This window comes from Prosopis cineraria, unplaced genomic scaffold (genome assembly GCF_029017545.1).
Source record: "Prosopis cineraria cultivar Desert tree isolate PC_DT_omini unplaced genomic scaffold, ASM2901754v1 PC1, whole genome shotgun sequence".
Classification (NCBI taxonomy): Eukaryota; Viridiplantae; Streptophyta; class Magnoliopsida; order Fabales; family Fabaceae; genus Prosopis; species Prosopis cineraria.
The window spans coordinates 58,379,788-58,398,712 of NW_026555332.1; the positions used below are offsets into that span (position 1 = coordinate 58,379,788).

At 36.0% G+C, this 18,925-nt stretch overlaps 3 protein-coding genes across 4 annotated transcripts; 2 read left to right on the forward strand and 1 right to left on the reverse strand.

Annotated features, from left to right (window-relative positions):
• The first annotated feature begins 698 nt into the window (after positions 1-698).
• LOC129318241 (acyl carrier protein 1, chloroplastic) lies at positions 699-3,465 on the forward strand. Of its 2 annotated transcripts, none has more exons than XM_054962904.1 (4): positions 699-1,042; positions 1,936-2,016; positions 2,762-2,884; positions 3,021-3,465. In XM_054962904.1, exons 1-4 carry the CDS (start codon positions 893-895, stop codon positions 3,147-3,149), a joined length of 483 nt encoding a protein of 160 aa, XP_054818879.1. In that variant the 5' UTR covers positions 699-892; the 3' UTR covers positions 3,150-3,465. The 2 variants fall into 2 exon arrangements, with proteins under 2 accessions (XP_054818879.1, XP_054818889.1); XM_054962914.1 differs by having other exon boundaries at positions 716-964.
• Positions 3,466-3,878: 413 nt separating this feature from the next.
• LOC129318232 (protein CANDIDATE G-PROTEIN COUPLED RECEPTOR 2-like) lies at positions 3,879-7,168 on the reverse strand. The gene is made up of 6 exons (XM_054962895.1): positions 6,622-7,168; positions 5,306-5,497; positions 4,735-4,897; positions 4,548-4,650; positions 4,370-4,451; positions 3,879-4,250 (listed from the first exon to the last, which is right to left on the reverse strand). Exons 1-6 carry the CDS (start codon positions 6,946-6,948, stop codon positions 4,173-4,175), a joined length of 945 nt encoding a protein of 314 aa, XP_054818870.1. The 5' UTR covers positions 6,949-7,168; the 3' UTR covers positions 3,879-4,172.
• Positions 7,169-11,419: 4,251 nt separating this feature from the next.
• LOC129318263 (coiled-coil domain-containing protein SCD2-like) lies at positions 11,420-18,084 on the forward strand. The gene is made up of 20 exons (XM_054962967.1): positions 11,420-11,646; positions 11,924-12,229; positions 12,315-12,368; positions 12,459-12,524; positions 12,647-13,068; positions 13,278-13,362; positions 13,578-13,619; positions 13,956-14,018; positions 14,273-14,338; positions 14,592-14,615; positions 14,829-14,903; positions 15,026-15,136; positions 15,224-15,284; positions 15,431-15,538; positions 15,692-15,807; positions 16,247-16,316; positions 16,601-16,642; positions 16,866-16,906; positions 17,210-17,330; positions 17,613-18,084. The coding sequence occupies exons 1-20, from the start codon at positions 11,644-11,646 to the stop codon at positions 17,732-17,734; spliced, it is 1,998 nt and encodes a 665-aa protein (XP_054818942.1). The 5' UTR covers positions 11,420-11,643; the 3' UTR covers positions 17,735-18,084.
• The last annotated feature ends 841 nt before the right edge of the window (positions 18,085-18,925 follow it).

The window sequence follows — 18,925 nt, forward strand, 5'->3', positions numbered from 1 at the left end:
TTCTGATCTGTTTGGTTCGAAGAATCATGGGAAATATAATGTAATGTAATGCTGGAAAATGAAATGGAATGAAACGTAATATAATACGAATTACATGTATTTATTTAATATATTATATGAGAAGAAATATTTTAATATAAAATGTGATTGTAATATGAATTATATAATTTTATTGATATAATTCTCTTTACAACATATGATATAATTTTCTTTACATGATGTAATCTTTTTTATTTTACCTGATGTCAATCAAATAGTTAAAATCTTGTGATGCATTACTATTATAAGTAATTCTCTTACATTACATTGAATCAAACGGGCTATTCATGTCATGAGAACAAGGGCTTGAATTCATGCTATCCGTTTATAGGGACAAATTTAAAGGTTATCTCACGAGACCAATATAAAAGAATTCATGGAAGTAGGGGAGTAAAAAAATTAGTTTTATCATTTTTCTCAACAAAACATGAACAAAACTTATAAAACAGATACGTGACATGATGATTGCCCTTCCCCAGCTAATTACTAAAGTTCATATTTAAATCTCAAAAAATTATAATACATTAAATATTTGGATTAAATTAAAAAAAGGATCGGGGGCCAAATGAGTTGGCCGCGCGTCACATGACTCAACACCCATGAACTTGCTACTGCCAAATGTTTTAGGTCAGAAGTCTCTTGTCATTGTAGATTCCGGATCTTTAACGAGGAGGGCTATGCAAGCCTATTTTGATTATTGTCGAAATGGAAAAGCCCACTTCGACTTCCTAAAGTCGGCCTATCACTCTCATAATTACACGTCCTCCGATTTCACGCTCTGCGCTACGGACGCGTTCTCCGTCACTTTCTCTTCTCTTTACTTCTGCGCCTTTTGCGCCTCCGGAGCAGCACGATGGCGGCAAATTCACTTACGGGAGCATCAATCTCCATGCGGTCTCGCTTTCCTCAATCGAATCACAGTCTGGTTCGTCTTGTTTTCCATCTCGATCCTTTGCTACTGTGGATTTCGTTTTTCTTCCATACTTCATCTGCTGTTTTTCAGGTAGTGTTTGAGGGAGGGGTTATAATGACTTGTTATTTTGTTGAGATGAAGGGGAGGAAAATTCTTGTTTAGTTTAGGAGAGGGAGCGAGCTAATTATAAATTGACATTATATTATTTCAATTCTCTTCCTATTTTTTTCTTTTTAATAAAAAACTGTTTATATCATGATTTATTGTTTTTCTAATTTTTGACCACTTAGCTTATCTATGATAATTTTTTTTTTTGAATACATGGCAATGGCAAACTGTACAGGAAGATTAAGATCTGGTCGTGTTTAAAACTAAGAGGCACAGGGCTTATCGAAGATTGTAGTATCAAAGTTGTTACATGAAGTTGTGCGGGCTTATCTATGATAAATTTTTTAATATGCAGATGATTTGATGAATTTTACAGAGACAAATAAGGCAGTGTTTGGTTGAGGGGAGGAGAAATAGGGAGGTTGGAGTGAGGGGAGGGGTTGTTATACACATGGACTAAAATAAACCCTACTACTCTCCTTTTCACTCCCAAGTCCCAACTCTCTTCTATGATAAAATTAATTTTTGTATAGTATGGAAATAAAGTTTGTTTTCGTCATTGAATTCTGGCCAAAAAAAATTATTGAAGCAATTCTCATGAGAGCAAGACGCTTACGAGTGACACTAGAAAACAGATATTTCCTCCATGCCCATCTGATTATCACTTAGTGGTGCCATGCTTCAAAAATGTTCGACATATTGAATCGTGTCTCCTATTAATATAAACATCTCTACTTGCAACGCAGGGCTCAGTAACAATTGACACACTAATTGTTTTTTTTTTTTAATAGAAGCACCTATAATGTCTTATAACTTTGTTTTCTTGTTTCATTATGTTTATTGTTGAAGTTCTCATGAATGCACATATTGAACAGGTATTTCATTCTATTTCTGGGAGAAGCAACGTTTCCTTTAGTTGGCAGCCACACTTCACTCGCCTTAGAGTCACCTGTGCTGTATGTAGTGCTTTAACTTTCTTCTAGTGCTAAAGATTGTAACTTATTTGGATAGTAACTTCAGCTTTGCGTGGACACTGAATCACCTGACGCATACTTCTTAAAACTATAGTTAGTAGGGTTCTTACTTGGATTGCATGTAATGAGGTGCAATTTATAACAAGAGCTCGAAACTTACCAGTTTGAAGCAAAGATAATGATCAATTGACAAAATTTGTGGAGTGAAAGATAAAATGGTAAACATATCAATCCCAACTAACGTCTCACTCAATTTTTCCCGGTTATAACATGGAGGTCATAGTGACCTGTATAGTCCCCATAAGAAATTACTTCTCAAGAGCAGCAGAACTTACAAGTAGTGCTATTAGTTTTATGCAGATCACCATCCAAGAATGTCTATAACCTTCGAATCAGAATTTTTAAATGAAAATTTCATCATTCTGATCCCCCGTATTGTGTAAACTTTCTTCAGAGAATAAATTTGATCGGAGCCCGCTGACATGTATATGTGTAATTTGAAACAAACATTTCATATATCTATATGGAGAGAGATTGATTTTATCCAGTAGCATCAGTCAACTCCAGGATTTCTGAGTGAATAAACACTCCGACCCCCTCCCATCCCTCACTCTCTTACACATGTAATGATCTTGAATATTAGGACTGCCATGTCATATGTGTATAGGTGCGTGCGTGCATGTGGGTGTGCGTTGTTTGTAATGCTTATGTTTAATTTCTTGAGCAGGCTAAACCTGAGACAGTGGAAAAGGTTTGCAAGATAGTGAAAAAGCAGCTAGCCCTACCAGATGATTCGAATGTCACTGGCGAGTCAAAATTTGCTGCTCTTGGAGCCGATTCCCTTGACACGGTATTCAGTATCTAGCAATATTATGTGAATATTTAACTTGCTATTATTTAGTAATGGACCATTTCCTATCCCGGTATGAATTGATGACTGTAATGGAATAAGCTGACATCGAATAAACTTACATCTGTTGTCTCAGGTTGAGATCGTGATGGGACTGGAGGAGGAATTTGGTATTAGCGTGGAAGAGGATAGTGCGCAGAACATCACAACAGTTCAGGAAGCTGCGGATCTTATTGAGGCGATAATTGAGAAACAAATTCCTTAGCACTGATCCATATTCATAATCTGGGCTAATGTGAAGTTCATCAGAGTATGCTAGTTGCGAATTTTGGAATTGCTTCTTTTGTTGGGAGAACAAATAAAACAAACAAGCCTCGTGTAGATCTTGAAACTTAAGAAAGGGATTCCATAGTTTTGTTGAGTCATGCTGACTTCATTGACAAGAGAACTGGCCATTGCGGCAATTGCGTTAGCGTGAATTAATATTTAACCAGAAAATAAGTGTTTACTTACTAATAAATATTGGTTCAATTTGTAAAGATTTGGTTTACATCCTGCAAGAGTATGATTTTAAATTTTAACTTATTATCAACGAGAGGATTTTACAAGAATGTCAAGATTGGACACATCTATTTATTTTCCCTCAATGAAAAGTTGAGTTTGAATTTGATGGGAACGGGAATCTTATCTACAGTTTGCAATGACCAAGAAACATGTATTGCAGAGTATGAGAAATCAGATGAAAGAATCATGGCTGAGCATGATGAATGGTCTGGCAGGCAAACCTTCCCCACGCCACACTCTTTCTTTTAACAGTGTGTGACGTGTAAGCAGTTGTATTCTGCTATCGTCTTTTGAACCAGAAAAAGTGGGTAAGCTCCAGTCACTGGAAACATTTAAGAAAATCTGGTTGCAGGAATAAGGTGGCAGGCGATGCAAATGAAGTGCCATCCTGGCTTTCCAAAAATTTAAGAAAAATAGAAAAGTCGAAAGCTATGGTAAACTCGAAATCATTGAAGGAAAAATGCAAACGGCATGTGAGTTAATTGGCGAAGTTTAAAAAGAAACAAGTAACGTGATAGTTAATGGCAACCAACATGACCCGTCCGTCATCTTCCTTTGGGGCTGTGGTCTCAGCCGAAGGCAGTCAGTTGATACATGATACCCAACACCAATTGACATGCCGACGAACAGTTGAGATCTTAAAATCTGATGTCTATGTGCTTATTAACCTCTATGTACATCATGTCGCGAACTTGCTATTAATTCCGAAATAGTCGATAAAACATCATTGCCACTCTGAATTGAAGAAACCAGCATCTTTCATCTCAGAGTAATACGAATTCTCCAAATGTAAATCATCCTCCTATCAAAATGATCAAAGGACAACTAACCAGTCAGACAATATAGCAAAGGTTGTCTTCGCTTAAAAAATGTAAAGGCTTGGAAGTTAAAAATTGAAGGTCGCCAAGTGAAAGACAGAACCTGGAAAAAGTCTGCTAAGAACGTCACGTACAGAAGAGGAAGATAAAACGCGTGGTAACAGACAACAGTGGCCTCATAAAACCTGTGAACAAGAAATAAACACAAAGCTTCAGTGGAATATGCCAGAGAGAGAAGCTCTCAAGAATTGTTTTTCTTCTCTAAGCTGTGAGACTCTAACCAGAAACCAAAATCAGCACCAGTTCCAGTCAGGCCGCAAGCAAACAATGAAATTGCATTCAAGATGAACATGACAGTCACGTACTTGTAAAATGCAGGTCTTGCTGCAGAAAAGGAAAGCAAATTGAGCAATCATGATGCTAAGCACAAGCACATGAATGATGTACCAATCCATACAAGTAACTTACCCGGTAACCTTTCCCTCCACCTGGAATGATACATAAATAATATGAAGGCATATACAGCAGTAAGCAATACCTTGTGGACAACCCACAAGTTCCATTTCACAGGACGGGTTTGATCATGACTGTCAATGAAAATAGGAATCCCAAATCCAAACAGATAAATAGCCTGAAAAGGAAACGTGCGCAATGGTTTATCTTTAACACAAAACAATACCATTAATTTTTGCAATTCCAATAGGAATTGAAAATATGTAGAAATCCTCAAAATTTTTCAGAGATTTGTACTTTGAAAATGTAAACAGAATAAATGAACAATAACTAGTAGTGTGAGAAGCACTTACATGGAAAGTATTTTTCTGAGAATGATGCTCGACAAAAAGTAAAAGCAATTCAGCTGAAAACCTCAAATGAAAACTTTTTTCTTTATAAACCAAACACCATATGAAATAGCAAAAAGAAAGCACGTAAACACAGGGTCTAAACTGAAGGGGGGGGGATTGCATCTTCCCTCCTGGTGCAGGCGGTAAAGTTACAAGTAGGACAAGAGGGCTTCTGATGAAAATCAGTGAATTACCTTTAACACTATGTCCAAACCAACAATAACACCCGAGATACCAAAAGTCCGCGTCAATGCTTCTAAGCCACTTGCATTATTTCCCTGGAGTAAAAAGGCCAGCAAGCTTACTTCCAGGAATAGCATAGCAGATGTAGTAAACAAAGACAACAAGTTCCATGCCAACTGATTCCCAGGAGTGCATTCCCATGCCTAACACAAGAAATATTGAGGTTACTCTCAAGTGTCATTGCAATACCAGCATCAGTAAAAGATAAGCATAACACAGATCAAAGTTCAATGCAAGTACGATCTACAACAATATAAAATAAAAGTGCTCCATTAATATTTTGTACATACGAAAGCAACACAAGTCTAGTATTAATATATTTAAACTAAAGCAACAAGGAAGTTAGAACAAAAGGTGATCAATTCTAAACCCACTCATCTGGGAAAATAACATCATGATTTGCAGGCATAGATCAAATTATGAAAGAAATGAAATCTATAGTAGAATTTAAATAAAGGATATTGAAACTTTCAATCTCTAAAGTTTGTCTCAGTTATCGATTTGGCCCTTGAAATTTGATCTATATCAATCAAGTCCCTAAAATTTCGTAATCATACACAATTAGTCCTGATGATGGTACTTTCACTCCAAATCAAAAGGACTAATTGTGTATGGTTTTGAAACTTTAGGGACTTGATTGATAAAGATCAAATTTCAAGGATCAAATTGATAATTGAGACAAACTTAAGGAACTGAAAGTTTCAGTACCCTTTAAAGAACGTTATGCAGTTAGAGTCACAATTTTCATTCCTCAATATTTTCTAGAGCTATGAACTTGTGACTTGCTCGTTTTAGGAGGAGAAAAAACAGGAATATTTCATTTATAGCCAGACACATTTCTTTTAGATGGTTCTGTAGGTTGAAAGGCGGAAGCATGCTTTTAATTCCTGTAGGCAGAGAATTTGACATCAATTCTATGTCACCAAGATTTACGACTGCCTTGTAAAGTTCACAGAAGCATATACGCACAGTAGCAGAAAATTCAAGTTCATCAGCGGTTCTCATGAAGAAACAGCTACACAAAATATAGCAATGATCCCTTCAAGTGGATAGCCCTGTACATCACTATTGGCCAGGCCAATTAAATAAGTAAATCACCAAAGTGATGTCTAGATTACAAAAAGACCTAAACAAATCTCTTCTTGTTCATTCAGAAAGAATTGCATCAAACTTTGCCCGCGTCAAGCTGTCCTATAACGCTCACTGGCCATTCATAATAATCCAGAAAGCAGACAAACCATGTAACCAATAAATTTAAGGAACGTACCTGGAAAAAGCACCAAAAAAGATTGAGCACGCTGGCAAGCCAGAGGCATACGTAGTACGATATAATAACATAAGACCGGCCATGCGAGAGCCTTACAAAGCTCTGCTTGGCTTGAAAAGCCAAGTACAAGACGAAAATAAATGAGGCTATAATCGAAGCCGCATTATGCCAGAAGCCATGGCACTCAAGAAGCCAATCGTAAAACCTGTGATCAGAATTCTCTGACAATACCGTGCCAGAACTTGAGAGTTGCGTTAGCACAGACTGTGAAATCATCTCTAGGAAAGCTCGCTCTTTGGTCAAAGGCTCAAAAGTATGCTGGCGCATATGGAAATGGAACTGTGAAGCGGGAATCAATTCATCAAGAGTCACAGAGGAAAACCCTAAACCTGCGGAAAAAGGAACCGTGAACGAGCGAACAGAGCTGAATAAGATCAATCTCTGGCTAGGAGAACGCACGGAGCATATCACGCGCAAGGGTGGACTGGTTGTTGGGCAGAAGTTATTACAAGATTGCCAAAACTAGAGCTGGTAATATGTAATATTGGAGTTCAACCACCAACTTGCAAAATTGCGACAGATTGGGTTTTAAAAAATAAGTTGATTAAAATGCGGGTCGATTTAAACTCACACAGCATAGCTCAAACTTATAGCAGGTTAATCCGTGGGTTGATGGGTTAACTCGCTTTTTTTTTTTTTTTTCTTTCTTTCTTTCTTTTTTTTTTTTTAAAAAAGATGAAAAGAAAGTAATGCTGTGCTCATTCGATTAGGCGATCCCTCTATCACACAAACCTTAAACCCTCACGATTACTCAAGCGGTCAATCTGTCGGTGTGGGTTGGTAGATTGGTCTATATATAATCTGTATAAAATGCAGGTTATGCCAACTTGTCTCGCATGACTTGCAATCTGCTACAACCCACAAACTAGCTTATATTATCAGCTCTAGTCAAAACTTTATTTTAAAAATATAAATTTAATCATGGCTAGTAGGCATCACAAACACCACTAAAAATATGAGCATTTCTTGCTGCAGAATTCAATTCAATATATTTTTAAACTTTATGATTTTTCAAATTATTAATTTCACATAAATTTTTTTTACTGCAATTATTTCTGTTTGTCCAATTTTTTAAATAACTGTAATTCCTATAAATAATTCAATTAACAAGTATAATATTTTAATGTCTAAACAATTTAAATTTTTATTAACAATGTGTAAACATTTAATTAATCAAGTAATTGATATCAACTAAACAATTTGGAAATGATGACACTGCCATTTTTCGAAAAACACATTGAATTGCTTGTGCAGTTCTTTCCCGGCAGCGCTATAAGAGATTTATTATGTTTTTTTAAGCAATGAAAGATGTATTCTAACCAAGGTAATTGGCCAACATGTGAATTAGGTTTTGAGATTGATTGGGAAAGAGGCTAGAATAGATAGCGTGAATATGATCTAGCTGCATCCCGTCTTTCAATGATCACAAAATTAAAATTGATAATTTAAATTAAGGCTGACGGACAATCTCAAATTTGTCAAAAAAAATTTAAGGCAAAACCTGACAAAATAAAATTTTATGAATGTTTAAAATTATTAAGGCTAGTCTGAAAAGACCCAAAAAAATTGGGGCCACAAATATCCAAATAAAAAATTTATATTGTTAAAAAATATATAAAATATAATAAAATTTAATTAATTATTTAATTTTATTTCATTTTATACTAAAATATTAGATATTTAAATGTATTATTATACTTATTTTAAAAAAATTTAAAAATTTATTTTTAATAAATAAAAAATATATTAAAAATAATATTAAAAATATATTTTAATATTTATTTTTATATTTTAAGATTTACATATTTTTTAAAAAAAGATTTGAATCCTATACAGAGTTTATGTATAAAAAAATGTACTATATATTTTCTATAAAATAAAATAATTAATTCTAAATTAAAAAAATTAAAAATAATTTTAACAATAAAATTTGGGCATACGTGAATTATTGATTCTATTACTATATAAACATAATAAATAGAATTTTATCTTTAAATAATTATTTGGTTATACTCTATGTCAAACTTAGTTAAAAATTAATAATAAATTAGAGTAAATCTTAAAATGTTAAATAATATAAAAAATTAGAAAAAAATTTCATAAAAAATAATATTTTACTCATAATTAAATAATATTTTTATATTATATAATAATGAATTTTTTTAATATTATTAAAAACAAATAGTACAATTTATTTAAAAATAAAAAGTATAATTTATTCAAAGGTTATTGAAAGTTTTGAACAATCAGGATAATAATTTTAAATTAATAGTTTAATTGTAATTAAATTAAATCAATTTAATTATAATTAAAATATAATTTAAATTTAATTAAAATATATAAAATATTTATATATAATCATGATAATAGTAATATTTAAATAATTAAGATGTTGTTTTACAGGTAAGAGAATCATTCATGAATAAATTAAATAGAATACAATAAAATAATAATAAAATTACTTAAGAATAAAGTTGATAAATTATTTTTTTTTAAATTCAAAATGATGTTTTATGCTTAACACAATCACTTAATTTGGTTTAAAAATAGAGAAAAATATTTTTAAAAAGTTTCAAATGTTCAAATCAATTCGCATAAGTTTGAAGCCCAAATATATTAAGATTGAATTTGATTATATAAAATTTTTATGTAAAATAAGATATTTTTAAATTTTATTTAAATTAAGCTTGATTTAAATAAGTTTACCTTGTTAAAATTACTCGCTCTATACAAATTAAGACGAGGGCTTGAGCGTTGAGGAGTGACTTCCTTTTTTTTTAAGGGGGTTCTGCCGCGAGATTCAGAGCTACTTGTCACGGGCTGAGAGTCTGGCGCAGCACACTGTCACGGATGATATCTCCGTGACCGTGTAAAGACCAAGATAATGAACGATCCGCTGGTTAGCCTCGCACAATATGGGTAAAGGGGGCGACATTAGCATTGGGGGTGTTCTACCTCAGTCTTCGAACTGAGTGCACAACTGGTTGGGGGCTGGTGCCGCCTCCCTGATGAGCCCATGGCAGGACGAAACCAGTGTGATCCGTATGTGGTAAGGCTTGTCCTAAGGATTATGGGGTCCTCCAGGACGCCGCACGGGCGCCGTGTGCTGCGCCAGACTCTCAACCCGTGACAGAGTGGTATCAGAGCAGGACGTACTTTACTGCCGTGCGCGCGTGGGGTCCCACGTTGGGACTGGTCGGCCTCGGCACCGCTCCAGAAAGGCCTCCGAGCAGGTGGGTTCAAAAGTGGGGACTCGGGCGAGAAGGTTTGCTTGTCGACTCCACTCCTGTTGGCTCGCGGGTGCGAGTGGGTCCGAAGAGTGCAGGACTCGGGTGGCCACTCAGCTGTAAGCTGATGTGTTTGTGGCAGTACTGTACGTACGATTCTTGGGCGGAGTCGTTCTCCCCTAGCACGAGGGCGTGCTAGATTGGGTGTGGGAGAATGTCACGGGTGATATTCCGTGACCGTGTAAAGACCAAGATAATGAACGATCCGCTGGTTAGCCTCGCATAATATGGGTAAAGGGGGTGACATTAGCATTGGGGGTATTCTGCCTCAGTCTTCGAACTGAGTGCACAACTGGTTGGGGGCTGGTGCCGCCTCCCTGATGAGCCCATGGCAGGGCGAAACCAGTGTGATTCGTATGTGGTAAGGCTTGTCCTGAGGATTATGGGGTCCTCCAGGACGCCGCACGGGCGCCGTGTGCTGCGCCAGACTCTCAGCCCGTGATCACACTGATTTCGCCCTGCCATGGGCTCATCAGGGAGGCGGCACCATGATATCTCCGTGACTACTGCCTATTAAGGGTTTGCTTTCTTATATCAAACATCTATCTTGTCTCTCTCTCTCTCCCCCCCTCCCCCCCTCTTTTTGATTGAAAATATCTAATTCTCCGCCTAAAGATGAAAATGAAGCGTAGCGGGTCAGCAAAAGCGACTTTTAATTTATACGTTACTGTTCGCAATTTGCACTCTTCAATCAAACATTTTTTGGAGGCAGACCAATTTTTTTTAATCACAAAAATATTATTATGATAAAAATAAATATTATAAAATTTTTATTTTAATATTCAATAAATAAATAAATTTAACTTGTTAAAATCTAACTTGAATGATTCAAATAAAAATTTTGGTGTAAACAGTTTAAAATTATATTGAAAAAATTAAAAAAAAATTAAAAAGTTTAAAATAGGAGTTGAGTTTAGTGAAATAAATTAATTTCTTATAATGTAATCAAATAATGTTTAAATTCTTGCTAATTTCTTACAATGTAGCAAAGTGAGCTAATTTCTTACCATATTTAAAATAAGAGTTGAGTATAATAAAATGAGCTAATATACAAGCATGTCTTGAATCATATTACCTCTCATAGATGGACAGTTGTACAAAATTAATAAAATAAAAAAATATTTTATAAAATATATTTAGTTACAGTTTTAATTGTTTTACTAAAATTTTAAACTATTCAAATCAAAATTTATATATATTAACTATTCAGGTTAAATTTTAATAATTTAAATTTATTTATTAAATATTAAAATAATAATTTATAATATTTATTTCTCATTATAATAACAATTTTGTAATTTAAAAAAAAATTAACATTGCAGAACAGAGTGTTGTGGTGCTTGGCACGAGCACCGAAACCGAATGCCAAAATAACGGCTTTCGCCCGGCCTATACACAAATAAAAAGATTGGGCCCATGAATCACATAAAGTTCGGAGACCGTTAAAATTTTCGAACAATTCGTGGTCTTGTCCCCGTCACAACCTTCGTCTTCGTGTTCTGTTCTTTCCCTCCCCTGTCCCCATGCCTTAACGAACGGATCCTTCGAGCCTCCACAATTGCTGGGCACTACAAAACTCATTCATCACCGATTCATTGTTTGCAAATGATATGAATCTAAATTAGCCAAAAAATTTCCTCACCTATCTCTTCCGTTTCATCTCTTCCGTCGAGAAATGGTTATGTGGAAGATATCGTTGAATTCCCCCTGTTCTTAAACTATTTATGGAGTTTTTTTTAAGTTAATTTTATTTCAGTGATTTATAACTTAATCATCAACTGCGAAAATGTAAGATTATTTCATCACAAGTCCAATTTGATTAAAAAAAAATTGAACCCTTTCTTAATCAGTAACCGGTATACTACACTAACTTTTCCTGTTACTTCTCTTCGATCGTTATAAGCATTCTCTTCCTACATGATGTGTTTCCTGAGATCCCTATTTTTGTCTCGCAGATGGATCGGACGAGGATGAGCGATAGGCAGAGGAACAGCACAGGGTCGCCAAGGGCGCCAATGTCACCGACGATGTCGCCAATGAATCGCCATGCTCAGGCAGGTTCCTCTGCGGCGTTCAATATGCGGAGAGGGCCGAACAATGCTGCCAAAGCTGCCGCTCAGAGGCTCGCACAGGTCATGGCACACGCAGCCGACGAAGATGACGAGGACGACGACCTTGCTCTTGATTATGCTGTGATTAGTGGCAGTGGAAGCATTGGACTCGGAGGAACTGGAAGAGCAACGCCTGCACGAGCTTCCCTGGTAATTGCATTCATGCCTCTCCAGTTGATTGCACTCTACTCGAAATTGCTTACTCTATTCTTGAAACCCATGTTGCTTTTATTAGGCTGTTCGGCCTATTCAAGAACAACCAACATCCGCAAGAACGCGGGTCCCAGTGGTAAAATGGCTTCTTCGAATTCCAGATAATAGGATTATCTTTTAACATGATGAGCTAATTTTGAAACTCTGGTGATGTTGTTTCTTTTAGTCGATTCGGACTGCTCAGAATAACAATGAACAAACTCCAGCTGCTGCAAGACCCCGGTCCCCAATGGTAATTGGCTTAATATCTTCCCATGGCCTAAAAGATGATTGGCTTCTCTTTGAATAATAAAAAGAGCTAATCATGCACGCTTGCTTTAAAGAAAGTTGAACCGTTAATGTTGTTTTTATTAGACTGTTCGTACCGCTCCGGCGGCTCAAGAACAACAACCTCCATCAGCAAAAGCCATATCAGGAGGGCGATCATCTTTCTCAGCTGTAAATAGTGTTGAGCAGCCGTCACCTCCAGCAGCCACATCGGTTCGTTCAGCCATTCCTGGCCATGTCGCGGATCAAGGAACTACTACTCATACAGTATCAGGGAACCGAGCTCTGGAATTGTCTCCATCGGCTCGTACGATAATAGTTACTCGGTCACCTCAACTCAGCGCCATGAATGATCTATCGCCTTCTGCTCGTGCTGCTGCTGCAACTGCCCGTCCTAATCCGGGACCTAAGGCTGCTTCCGTTGGACCTCCTATGGTGCCTACGACACTCAGACAAACCACTTCGGGTATTCCTCCAGAGGCCACTCAGGAAACTAAAAGAGACAAGAGGTGTGCTAGTTTTTACCCCTCGTTTACTTCTTTCTCTCAGCTCGCAGTTGCATCATCATTTTTGTCTGTTTAACTAACATTCCTACTATTCAATATTCGAGTATTCGTTAAAATTGGATCTTTTCAGGCTAGGAATGATTGAGATTTAACAATTAGTTTCAATGTGTCTGCTCTATATCTAATCCTCTGCACTACTGGTGAATACATAGATTGTCACTTGATCTAGGGAGTATGAACTTAAGAGATGGTGCTATTAGTCGACATCCTTCTTCTTCTACAGCTCTTGAGGATGAGGTATGGGCTCTCAAGTAAAATGATGTTCACTCTCTCGATAACTTTAGCAATTCTTGGTTTTTTTTTTTTTTTTGAATGCCACTCCCTCATAAATCAACTTTGTGCCGTTGTGCTTCTCCTCCTAGGCTCCTACCACGCTGCTCAACTTTATTACTTAACTTGTCCTTGCACGAACCCCTAGAAGATACACTAACCTGTTGTAAACTTCATTGCAGCTTGATATGCTACAAGAAGAAAATGAAAGTTTGCTCGAAAAGGTGATGCAATATATTAGACCATGTAATTTATTCTCCTTTAGTCTTCGAGATTCCAGCTGAGTTATTCAAATGTGGCATTGTAGAAGAACGAATTCTGATTATGACTTGCACATAGCCTCTACGTGATGCTTTTAGAGCGAATATTCATCAACAGTCTACCTCTAATGTAGTTGTTTAAATTCACACATGATATGTTAGATGTTATCTGCTGCTTTATACATTTATGATAATGTGTGATATTGGCTTCAAATGTGCTGTTTAATAGAGAAAATTTTTGTTGTCATTGCTATACGTACATGTTTTGCGGACATTTGTTTTTTATATGTGTATCTCCAGCTTCGACTTGCCGAGGAGAGGTGCGATGAAGTTGAATCAAGAGCTCGACAGCTAGAGCAACAGGTAACTTTTCTTGGGGGGAACAGCTATGGTGTGCAAACGTAGTTTGTTTATTGATTGATCTATGTGCTGCCGAAGCTCATTTAATGAGCGGTCACGCTAAAATTATGAACGTGTGGTCACGCTAAAATAAAATATTAATTTAGTATGATTCAAAGTGAGTCCAGTCCCATTCCCAGTGATTTTAGTTGCAATGATTTTCACGGTGAGATTGGAGATCAGATCTAACGGTCTCCTTTCACATGCTTCCCCTGCAGATTGCTAGTCTAGGGGATAATCTTGGAGAAGGTGTAAGCTTAGAGGCCCGCCTATTAAGCAGGCAAGTATTGTCTTTGTCGTTTGTACTCATAGGTTGAAACTGGTATATATAAAATCCAGAACAATTAACAGTCTTACACTAACATTTTTTTAGATTTATCTAAATTATAATTATAATTTGAATTTTATTTTAAAACTATTATAAAATTTCCTTAAAATATATTTGGGTTAAGAACATCTGAGGGCAACGTGAAGCTGACCACGCTTCTTCTTCTTCTTTATTTCTGACCTGTGTGGTTTGTTTTATTCTTCAGAAAGGAGGCAGCGCTGCAGCAAAGAGAGGTTTATCTCCTGTTCTCTTTTTAGTTCTATCCTTTTGCTGCCACCTTCTACCGTCTGCAAGGAGAGGTTTTTATATCTTTTAGTTATATATATACTTTGTTGCATTCTTCTTGATCCAACAAAAGAACTCAGAAAATAAACCACGTCTCCGTAATCCGAGTTTCTCATAAACTGTGATTAAGATTCAACTATGATAATTATTTCCTTTTTAAGGCTGCTCTGAGAGTTGCTGCACAAACTCAGGGATGTACAGCTCCAGACGTTGCAGCCCTTCGTGCGGAAGCTGAGGTATCCAGCAAGCACCTTTAGCTTGTACGTTTATAGTGCTCTCGTAAACTCTATGCACATTTTAACTCACTTTCAGGTCTTGTTTACACAGTGTAATTTACTTATGTTGGATTATGGATTAGATTGCAAGGGAGGAGGCAACATCTGCACTAGAGCAGCTAAAAGAAACCGAGAGTGAGTTAAAATCACTGCGGCTTTTGACTCAACGAATGATACTCACCCCCGAAGAAATGGTTAGCATTTAATTTTGATGAATTACGTTTCATTTCTATTTCTTCTATCATCTTAGTCATATGATTTATGTTTTTCAACCCTCTTAGGAGGAGGTTATTTTAAAGAGGTGCTGGCTTGCTCGTTATTGGGGTTTATGCGTACGCCATGGTAACTTCATCTTATTTTGTTAAAATCTTGAAATATGCGTTATCAGTTTACTGATACGATTACTTTGAAGGTTTGCTTGCAAATTTAATTAGCAAAAGATTGAAAAAAATATTAATATTCATGTCCATTTTGAGAGTATTGAGCAGGTGTTTATCGCGACATTGCTGAAGCTAGATTTAAATTCTGGTCTTCATTTGCCCCGGATCCTGTTGAAGTTGTATTAGCCGCTGGACAGAGAGCTAAAATGGAGACAGGTATTTTTACTTTATAAGATTCACTTTCCTTTCTCTCTCTTTGTCACATATCCATTTCCTTATTCATTTTTCTCATCTTTCTGATACATTAGTTATTATTTTTGTGTTCCTTTGGACGGTAAATTTCTTCAATATTTTTGTATTATACTGCAGACAATGATGCAGAGACAAAAGATAATCCACGTGACCTAAATGAACTTTCTGGGGAGGGAAATATTGAGAATATGCTTTTTGTTGAGCAAGGTTTGCGGGAATTGGCTTCGTTGAGGGTATGTTCTGGAACCAATCCTATTAAAATTCAATTGAATTTTAGGAATAAGTTTCTTTTCTTTTCTTTTTTCTTTTTATTTGAACTTTCATAACAATTGATGCTCAATTAACTCTATGCTTTTTAACAAAGCCTCTCATCTTAGTTTAACAATTTTTCTGATAATGGAACCTCAAAGCTACCTTTTATCCCGGCCTTGTTCGGTAATACATGCTAACCTGTCAAAGTCAAGATCCTACGACTCACAGAATGTGATTCCTTCTGTTTTGACTTCTCACTATTTAACTTTCTTAAGATTTAAGTATGCTCACTCATCAAATAGTGAATTGTGAGAATATCAAACTGAAGACCAGTGGTGTTTGAGCATATTTTTCATTTTTTGTTAGCAGCTGTAGTTCACCAGAATTTTCATCATTGGCTTCCTTTTTGTGATTTTTAAGGTAGAAGAAGCATTGGCATTTACGATGGCACAACATAGGCGACCAAATTTACTGAAGTCTGGCTTTTCAGGTAGGAAGTCCTGTAATTCATACAAATGATTGCAAATATGGTCTTTAATCTTTACTGAGTACTTGGCCTATGCATTCTGAACTGATCAGTGACCTGAGAAAAAGAAGCGTATAATGAAGAAATTTGACCTTGAATGATTCGATTTCTTTTTTTTATTTTTTGGAAGAAATCATGTTTTGTCACATGCATATTCTCTTTTCTTTGCACGTGCTATGTTTCAAAAAGTTTGCGAGGTCAGGGTTTGGGGATCTGACCATTTTCTTCTGTCTTGATCTTTGATACAGATGTCGCAAGACTACCAATTGAAGGGCATTTTGATGCATATGGTAAGTTTATTACGTTTTAGCATCGCAGTTTACATTTCCATGGTTGCGTGTTAAAATCTGAAATGAGGTACTGATGGGGATAAAAAAAAGTCATCGTGTCGGGTTCATTTTGCAATTTCATGGCACTTGTTATATCTTTATTTTTTAAAATATTTGCAATTCTTGCCTTCGAGCACATACAAGTATATATTTATATAGTTTGAGAGAAACCATATGCTTTCAGAATTGGGGCAGGACGAGGCTGAAGACGTTTCTTTTAAGCAGGTAAGTATAAACAATACTTTTTAACTTCATAAGAAAGACTATATTATTGCTCCCTTATTCAAGCTTCCCTTTAAAATATAATTTCATAAGAATGCTGAAATCAAGGCCACCACCAGAAGACTGCAGCGATTTACGTCATCTGTTAATCTTCTTTCTCGGGAGGGTTTGGTTGAGAATATATAATAAAGATATCAGCTGTGTGTATTTGGAAAAATTTCTGGACAGTTTTTGTTTGTCTCATTCAGACATTCACATCTGCTGCATTTATTGGTCTTCCAATTCTTGTATATTATGTTTTGTTAGGCTTGGCTTACGTACATTTGGAGGAGAGCTAAAAGGCATGGGATAGAACCAGACATAGCAGATGAGCGTTTGCAGTACTGGATTAATTTCAAGGCAAATACTTCGCATGATGCAGTCAATGGTACACTCCATCTCTTGCATTTCTGCCAATTTCGAGCATTAATAGCAGAATGCATAGCCGTGATCTGCGTCTGTATGATATTTGATTGTATTCGGGCAACCTTATTATAGGCCACGCATGGCAGAGACATGCCACGAATTAAAAAACTTGTAGGTGAAGTGTTTACTTTGCACACACATGCTCTTTTATAAATGGTGAAGTATTTAATTTACAGGCAAACATATCGCGATTTTATTGCTTCATTGTCGAAAATGAACTTATAGTAATTTATGCCTCGTGCAGTTGAACGTGGCTTGGCGGAGCTCAAGAGGTTTGGAATTGAAACGCAGTTGTGGGAAAAATCTCGCAAAGAGCTGGAGCAAATCATTGACGGTTCCAAAAGACTGAGCCGCTCTGACTTTTGATTTAGGCAGTGAAATTGACGGTTACTTAGATCCCCGTTTGGGCAAAGCTATTCCATTCATTCAATGTGATCGAAGCTGATCTATGGCCATACACACACACTGACACACACACACACCGTCAACCAAGCGTAAAATATTAGGGGTCTAGAAAAATGGCTAATTTAGTTGCCAGCATCCCATGCAATTCTTACACGTTCAGATACATGATGTCAAGCGGGGGAAGACACTACATCGTTTTTTTTTCCCTGCCAGAAAGGCAATACATCTGTTTTAACAATAAGTTGCATGATTCAGAGATTAGACAGCAAAATTGTATAATTTAGAGAATAAGAGGTGATTCATTTTAGAAATTTACAGTTGTTGCGACAAACAAAACTTATTAGTAAGTTTTATACTATTAAATAAAAATTTTGCCTAACTGATATAAATTTTTAAGGTTCAAAATGAAGTTGTAAATGGGGCTGGTGTCCCCTCTTGATTGTTAATTTATCATGGGCTTGACCATTCTTTTCCCTCCTTGAAAAGGAGAGGATAAAACTCATGAGGAGAGGGAAGAAAACACTGAAGAGGGTGAAGAGCAGATATCTCATCTTGTGTTCAGACATGAATTAAAGATGATGAACGTTTAATGAAGACACGTGCACAATGAATAAAAGAGATGAAATGATTTGGAAATATGATAATTTATAACACTCAGGATGAATGTCTATGTATCAAAATCTTTTTGCTTGCAATCTGTGAGAGAAGAATATGGTATAAATAATTGGTTCAAAAGTTAATGGAGACATTAATGTTATGGGCATAAATGAACTTTATAAGAGATGAATGTAGGAAAATGCTTTTCATTCATCTTGATTTAGATGCATGATGTATCTAATGATGGTATATTTTTAAGAATTAAAGCACTGTTGATGTATTGACAAACGGCAATGCTGTTTCATGATTTTGCACTTGGTGGATTGGATTCATGGGCGGAAGAGGGAGGTAAAAAGGCAATGCTCTTTGATACATGTACATATATGTGTCAATGTTTCTGATTTGATTTATTAGTGATATGATCAAAGTCATTAAATTTTATGATTTGAAAGAGGTGATTTATATTAGATTTAAATTTAATTAGTAGCTTGAGTCCACTTACTTAATGAATGTCTTGCATGGCATAAGGCATGTTAGCAACTGTTTGATTTAATC

What these genes read in the sequence shown, in the direction of transcription:
- LOC129318232 (XM_054962895.1), bottom strand. Translation starts at nt 6,948, where the DNA reads ATGCGCCAGCATACTTTTGAGCCTTTGACCAAAGAGCGAGCTTTCCTA. An exon ending in GTGGAGGGAAAGGTTACCGG is followed by an intron (nt 4,651 to 4,734) that starts GTAAGTTACTTG and finishes CCTTTTCTGCAG; the next exon opens with CAAGACCTGCATTTTACAAG. An exon ending in GGTGCTGATTTTGGTTTCTG is followed by an intron (nt 4,452 to 4,547) that starts GTTAGAGTCTCA and finishes TCTTGTTCACAG; the next exon opens with GTTTTATGAGGCCACTGTTG.
- LOC129318263 (XM_054962967.1), top strand. An exon ending in CTACAGCTCTTGAGGATGAG is followed by an intron (nt 13,363 to 13,577) that starts GTATGGGCTCTC and finishes ACTTCATTGCAG; the next exon opens with CTTGATATGCTACAAGAAGA. An exon ending in ACTGAAGTCTGGCTTTTCAG is followed by an intron (nt 16,317 to 16,600) that starts GTAGGAAGTCCT and finishes TCTTTGATACAG; the next exon opens with ATGTCGCAAGACTACCAATT.
- LOC129318241 (XM_054962904.1), top strand. Translation starts at nt 893, where the DNA reads ATGGCGGCAAATTCACTTACGGGAGCATCAATCTCCATGCGGTCTCGC. An exon ending in GCCTTAGAGTCACCTGTGCT is followed by an intron (nt 2,017 to 2,761) that starts GTATGTAGTGCT and finishes TTTCTTGAGCAG; the next exon opens with GCTAAACCTGAGACAGTGGA. An exon ending in GAGCCGATTCCCTTGACACG is followed by an intron (nt 2,885 to 3,020) that starts GTATTCAGTATC and finishes CTGTTGTCTCAG; the next exon opens with GTTGAGATCGTGATGGGACT.